Here is a 7,650-nt window from a genome sequence, read left to right on the forward strand (position 1 = left end):
CTTAAGCTTATTCATATCTTAAGCTCAGTACTATGTTTATATCATATCAGTATATTAGCTAACAAACTCTAAAGAGGTTTTGCTATTTGGCTTAAGGCTCATCATATCTTAAGCAATATGGTTACATTATAACATGTATTAGCTAACAAACTCTACGGAGTTTTTACTATTATATATGTAACTTAAGCTTATTCATATCTTAAGCGCAATACTATGTTTATATCATATAGGTATATTAGCTATCAAAACTCTAAAAGAGTTTTTTGCTATTATATATTTGGCTTAAGTTTCATCATAATTTAAACTTTATGGTTACATTATAACTTGTATAAGCTAACAAACTCTATGGAGTTTTTGCTATTATATATGTAGCTTAAGTTTTCCTTCAAATCTTAAGCTCAATACTATGTTTATATCATATAAGTATATTAGCTAACAAACTCTACAGAGTTTTTGCTATTATATATGTAGCTTAAGGTTTCCTTCAAAGCTCAATACTATGTTTATATCATATAAGTATATTAGCTAACAAACTCTACGGAGTGTTTGCTATTATATATGTAGCTTAAGGTTTCCTTCATAAACTCAATACTAGGTTTATATCATATAAGTATTTTAGCTAACAAACTCTAAAGGGTTTTTTGCTATTATCCAATTAGCTTAAGTTTCATCATATCTTAAGCAGTATGGTTACATTATAAAATGTATTAGCTAACAAAACTCTACGGAGTTTTGCTATTATATATATAGCTTAAGTTTAATTATATCTTAAGCTCAGTACTATGGTTATAACATAAAAGTATATTAGTTAATAAACTCTAAGGAGTTTTTGCTATATACATTTAGCTTAAGTCTAATCTTATCTTAAGCTTAGTACTATGGTTACATTATAAATCTATAAGCTAATAAACTCTACAGAGTTTTGGCTATTATATATGTAGCTTAAGTTAATTATATCTTAAGCACAGTACTATACTCATATTGTAAAAATATATTAGCTAACAAACTCTACAGAGTTTTGCTATTATATAGGTAGCTAAAGCTTATTCATATCTTAAGCTCAGCACTATGTCTATATCATATAAGTACATTAACTAACAAACTCTAAAAGAGTTTTGCTATTATATAATTAGCTTAAGTTTAATCATATCTTAAGCTTAGTACTATGTTTATATTTAAAGTAATTTAGCTAACAAACTCTAAGGAGTTTATACTAGCATATTAACAAGCTTAAGTCTATTAGTCTTAAGCATTGTATTAATGTTATATATACTTTATCATAATAAGTACATTGTAATAACCTTTATATGGCAGCTGATAAGTTAGCAGCAGGAATTCATCAATTCAGTGCCTTTATGAAGTTCCCATAGGGTTATTACAATCATCACAGTTCAAATCACTAATTATTAAAATCCAAAGTATTATATATTCCCACCTCCGCTCTGTTGGATTCTACAAGCAAAAAGAGCATGAGTCAGGATAAGGAAAAATATGTAATTTTTTGAGTAAAATTGATATTTTATACTTATCCTGACTCATGAGGTCAGCCCTCCCATCCTCCCCAAATAACACTTTGGATTTCCCTGTAAATTCAAATGTTGGGCTCAGTATATGAGGAGAGAGTGAGGCACATGGGTAGAGGTGGCGCCCTCGTTCCCGCGCTTGTGGAAGGGAGGTAACTCGTGGTGTACTAATTAGTGATTTTACATTGAAGGGAACTTCAATTAGGGAGATACAAGTGTTCCACTATGTTCGCAAGAGGAAGGAGACAAGCAAAAAGAGCATGAGTCAGGATAAGTATAAAATATCAATTTTACTCAAAAAATTACATATTTGTGTGAACCAACAGTCATAACTACAATTGATCTTAGGCACTTACTATCATCTTTACAATCACTGTACAATGGTCGTATTTCATTTGAACTGACCGATCATAAGGTGATTGCATGACGTTTTTCATTTTCACATAAGAATGTTTGTAGCTTACAATGCTGTAAGCCAACAATTGGATTCTGACTCGTTCCTAAGCCTACGATCATGATCATGATTGATTTACAGTAATTGTAGCCTGAAGATTGTTTCGTGTAAGTTGGTCCGGACTACATATGATCAGGAAGGGCTTATTCTGGAGACTAAAATATGAGTAGACTCAAAATAAGTCCAATTGTTCAAGTGGTTATGCATCTCATTTTGAATTCAGATAGTGTATACTAAAGTTTCCATTATTTTCAATTTCAGTACCAGTTCATTCAGATGTGGAAGACCCTGTATGACATGTTCAACGAACACGAGGAGGAACAACAGCTCTATCATGCAATTGCCACCATCGGCACATTACTTCTTCAGATTGGGGAGGTTGGGAAACGATTCATGCGGAAAAGTGAATCTGGAGACAGCAGCCTATTCACTGAATCTGACCTTCCTCTGTCCTCTAGCATCGACAGTCAGAGTGACATGTCCATTAGCCCAAGTCAGAGGACACTTGAGAGCAGTTCGCCGTTTGAAAGTCATGTAAATACACCAACAAATTCATCCAATCCTCCTGCAGATAAAGACAATTTGACCAAAAAGACATTAGCAGAAGGGGATAATGTTGCAAGTGTTAAAGATCCTAACAGTAATGTCACTGATGAGCAGAACAGTGTCACCAAGGGAGACAATGCAGACAAATCCAAGGGAGATAATTCTGATGTAAAGGGAGACAATTCTGTCAAGTCTAAGGGAGGTAATTCTCAGAAGGAACTGAAGACTGAGGACAGTTTGAAGGAGAATGTATCTGAAGAAGAAAATGGCAACTCAAGTCAAAAATCAGGCAACAGTGTTGATGCTTCTCGGGAAAGTCGAAGCAGCGTCGCCTCTGAGGGTCAACAGTCGTATGAAGAGTCTTCCCAAAACTCAAGCAAACCAGATTCAGAATGGTCGATCTCCTTTGAACAATTTCTTGCATCCATGCTAACTGAACCTGTACTAGTAAAGTATTTTGAAAAGCAATACAACGTATGCGATTCTGTCTCCAAAATGAGAAACAGAAGATTACAAACTCAGACGAGTACGTTTAGTCAGGCAACAGCTCAGTCAAACTCTTAATATCTGTGATCATAATAGCTCTGTGTCTTCTAGAGTGTATTTTCAAATTTGTTAGCTCAGATGTAGAAAATGTTGATGAAACGCAGAATTAAATAGTCATAATGCATTATGATGTTGGATATTTGGGGTTATGATTAGTTTTGGGGCTATAGTGTTTGCAACATTGGAACACCTCCATGTAACTGCCTTAGGAGTCTCGTCAGAATGGAAGCTGAAAATATACTCCTTTTATTTTGACACTTTAAAGAAGTAGACGAAATAGTCCCAGATCATGCAATAGCCTTCATTTTATTATATCACTGTGAAAATAATTCAGTTGAAATAAGCATTTGTACAAGTTGAATGCACACAACCTCCCATATGTTAATGAAATCACTTCTGTCAAAGACCACAATTATTGAAGTTATATTATCTCTTAAAATGTTGTTGGGTCATAAATTGTATTGAGATTTGTTTATATATCAACCAAAATATGTTTAGGTGAAAAGATTTTTAATGAAAGACATCTGTTTGTGTTAGTATTTGCTTGAGAACATGTTATTTGTTGTATATGCTATAGACTACTGTATTATTTCACAATGTTAAAATCGGATCCTTCCTTCGACTTTGATACTTTCTGCATCATGATCTGACCTTTGAGGTCATGCCAGGTGAACCTGAATGACCTTTGTTGGCCAATCAAACTAGGAGATGTATTTGGAGACAGTTATCATGTAGTATGTGGTCTAACACAATTCAGTTTCATTTTGGTGATGGATGTGATGATTGGTTTGGGGATATGTAATGATAGTCACACAGAATCCTTAATGGTCCTGAACGATGTGTTAGAGACAATAGGGTTAAAACTACCTACACCAAATCTTGTTCTTCATTTGGAACTGCCTGTTTATGATTAATTCCAAGATGCAGCAGTCAGATATGCTTCTGAGAATGTTTTGCTCCAAGAAGTTCTGTTTTGATTGGCTGATGACAAAGTTCACCTGATGCAATGCCTATCGAGGGTTTGTCTTGATGAAGTATTCAGGGAGACCGAGACGTCCGATTTGAAGGAGATTTGAGAAGTTGTATATGTAACTATTTTGACCAGTTTGTTGGTTAATGGTTTCAACCTGGATAATGTATGTATGTATGTGACCACAGTGTGGGCATTCATCATTCTATTCATTGTTGACGATATTACTTTCACTTTATTCATTGGTTTTGTGGGTTTCTCATTATGCATATTAATTGAAACATCACTTTTTGGTGAAAATATAGCTTCTTAAGAAAATATGAAACAAAAACGAAGTCATTATGTGAATTCAATCACAAACACACTGTGGCTGTGTTTTCTAATCCTGCAACCTTGAAAAGATTAACATGGAGTATTCTGAATGACAGTCATTGGCTGAACAACAAATTCCACAAAACACATTGTATGTCTTTTGTTTCAAACATTGAAATGAAGGAGAGAAAGTGCCCATTGGAAAGACTGCCAGACAATCTCAGCCATCTACAGACTATAAGTTTTCAAGTTTTAAATTAATATATTTCAAATCGTAGTCTGGGATTGAAGTTGCTTGGCTAATGGCTACATCTTGTTAGTAACATTTTGATCAGTCGAAGTTCAACAAGGTTGTTCCGGGACCTATATTGGGATGTCCTCAGATCTCAGTGAAGCGGCAATGAGCACTGAAAACGGATTTTCATGAGATAGTTTTTTCATAGTTATGACATGGAACTTCATTCTAGAAGGTACATGTATACAATTTGTTGTTAAAACACTATTATGACAACACAAGGTTGATGTGGGTCAAAGTTTGTTGAAATATGAAGATTAAATATTATTTTTGCTTCAGATAATGTTACTCTATTTTCTATGCCAAATGACTGCATGTTAGTGCTTCCAGGATTTGTATGCATGTGTAGATGTCAGAAAACTGAAGGATTTCTCGAGATAGTGCCCAGCTGCCATGGTAACAGCCAATCTATGCCTTGTTAAATAATGATTTTTGCGACAATACAGACAAAGACATAATCATGAATGTGTGTTAATGTCTGTAGAAGTTTTTTCTTCAATCTTTTATGCCCTTATTTCCCTCAATCATATTAATTGCTGACAGTTTAGATGTATAATTTTACAGTGTCATGATGTAGTGTCTTCATACAATTTGTCTTGATGCAGTGTCTGATACAATGTGTCATGATGCATTGTCTTGATACAATCTGTCATCATGCAGTGTTTTATATGATGTGTCACAGTGCTGTGTCTGATACAATATGTCACAATTCAATGTGTCCTGATGCAATGTTGAAACAATGTGTCCTGATGCAGTGTCTTGATACAATGTGTCCTGATGCTGTGTCTGATACAATGTGTCACAATGCAGTGTCTGATACAATGTGTCACAATGCAGTGTCTGATACAATGTGTCACAATTCAGTGTCTTGATACAATGTTTCACAATGCAGTGTCTGATACAATGTGTCTTGATTCAGTGTGTCACAATGCTGCCTCTTGATACAGTGTGTCAAATGCAGTATCTGATACAGTGTGTCACAATGCAGTATCTTGATACAATGTGTCACAATGCAGTATCTTGATACAGTGTGTCACAATGCAGTATCTTGTTACAGTTTATCACAAATCCAAGAGAATATGAGTTTTCATCACATGGATTGGCATTGAGTAATACATTGGCATTGAGTAATAGATCTTACAAGAAACTTGACTTAGCAAACTCTCAGTGTAATGGCACACATCCATGGGAACGTGCAATCAAACTTATTGTTAGATTTTGTTGTCTTTCATACTTTCAAATAATGAATTGTGCATTAACCATGATGGTTAAATATTAGTGTTATTTTTACTTCATATCTTTTCATTAAATAACATACAAACTTGATTAGATTTGATTTGAATGAATCATTTATTTACCAATAGTTCTTCCATTTCATTATTTGCTGATATTTATACATGTGACTGATGTGATCTGTTTTTCAATTAATAGATTATTCTCATATCATTATTTCATGATACTTGACTTAAGATAGGAATACTGGGCTAGTGATGCCTTTCTGCTTAAAATTTATGTCATATATACTAGAGTGAGAGAGTTTGGTTGTACGCCGCTTTTATCAATATTCCAGCAACATCACGGCGGGGAACACCAGAAATAGGCATCACACATTGTTCATACATACTAGAACTTATTGACAACCATACCTTTGTACAATGGTATTCCTATCAATGGTTTAGTACATGTTAACAAAAAATGGATTAGAATCTTGAGGGTATTGGTGTAGAGCTGAATACACAATCTGATAAACATATCTCAAAGTATTTATGTTCCCGAACTTTATTGTTTAGTTCATAAAAGATTCTCAAGTACTATTTCCACAATAAACACAACTGCCTCCAAGAGATAGTACTGTTGTATTTTTGCACGTTATAGTGTATAAATCCCACTCATACTAAAAACAATATGGACACCATGGAAGCTATACTTACCACATATATTTTATTTTCTTGTTTCCAGTGTTGTGGATAGTGCAGTGAGTTTGTAGTTGTATATGCGTAAAATCAGGATGTGCTGTAAAAGGGTCACTCCCAAAAGACAGACCACCCATAAGACAGACTCAATGAGTACACTAATTAGCTGAGCCATGCTGTCCACCCCTATTTAATTAATGAGCTGACCCAGAGTTACTACAGAGTATAGTAACAACACTCTCCTATCTCCTTCTCTAAACATATTACTAATCCTTTTACTGAACAGAACCGAACCGAACCAGAATTTTATTCTAAAAAAATCACATATAGTGACAGAGAAATTTATATATAAATAATTTATTTATAGTTATATTATTGTTTTTGATAATATTCACAAGTAAATGTGATCTGGCAAATATATGTTGATGTACATATATATGTTGATGCAATATGTCTTTATTTAAAAATCATAATTCATTACATGAATTGACAAAACTATAGTTAATACCTAATGTTGTCTTTTTTATCTGGGCACATACCATTATTATCAAGGGTACAGCTTAATTAAGCCTTATACAATCAACCATAAAATGTGTTGTTTTAAGCGGTCTGTCTTTTGGGAAGATACCCTGTAAAACCCTGTTAATTTGTTACCCTGCTGATGTAGACATGGAGAGAAGTTCAGTTTAAATTTTAATTCACACAGCTCTGGATTAGTTTAATATTGGCACATATATCTTTTTGGTTGGTTTATGAGAACAACAGAAAAACAAATCAAATTACTTTTGACGAAAAAGTTTGGGGTTTTACTTTTATAATTAGCTGAAAGGAAAACAAAAACATACAATAATATCATAAGATGTAGAGAAATATATGTTCAGAAATCTAAATTTCAAGTGAAATGAAGTCAATTTTGTTTCTCATAATCTTACTATTGATAAAATGTGTTCTTTTTTTAGCATTTGTACCGTAGTATAACAATTGGAAAGGGAAGGTATTATGTCAATATGTTTTCAACCACCTACATAGAAATTAAGGCGAAAATGTTTGAAAGCCAACTAATACAAAATAAAAGGCCTGCAAAATTTGAA

The 7,650-nt window shown here is 33.6% G+C and overlaps 1 protein-coding gene across 4 annotated transcripts in view; it reads left to right on the forward strand.

Annotated features, from left to right (window-relative positions):
- LOC124254026 (TBC1 domain family member 9-like) overlaps nucleotides 1-6,488 on the forward strand; it is a 51,935-nt gene extending 45,447 nt beyond the window's left edge. For 3 of the 4 annotated variants that reach the window (XM_046687889.1, XM_046687892.1, XM_046687891.1), the window contains one exon: nucleotides 2,239-6,488. In XM_046687889.1, the coding sequence (XP_046543845.1) occupies nucleotides 2,239-3,087 (849 nt within the window). In that variant the 3' untranslated portion in view covers nucleotides 3,088-6,488. The remainder of the gene's footprint in view (nucleotides 1-2,238) is intronic. The other variant, XR_006892366.1, reaches the window with a different exon arrangement.
- Nucleotides 6,489-7,650: the final 1,162 nt, after the last annotated feature.

The sequence above is a fragment of the Haliotis rubra genome, unplaced genomic scaffold (assembly GCF_003918875.1).
Source record: "Haliotis rubra isolate DU_JTF1 unplaced genomic scaffold, ASM391887v1 Scf560, whole genome shotgun sequence".
NCBI classification, from domain to species: domain Eukaryota; kingdom Metazoa; phylum Mollusca; class Gastropoda; order Lepetellida; family Haliotidae; genus Haliotis; species Haliotis rubra.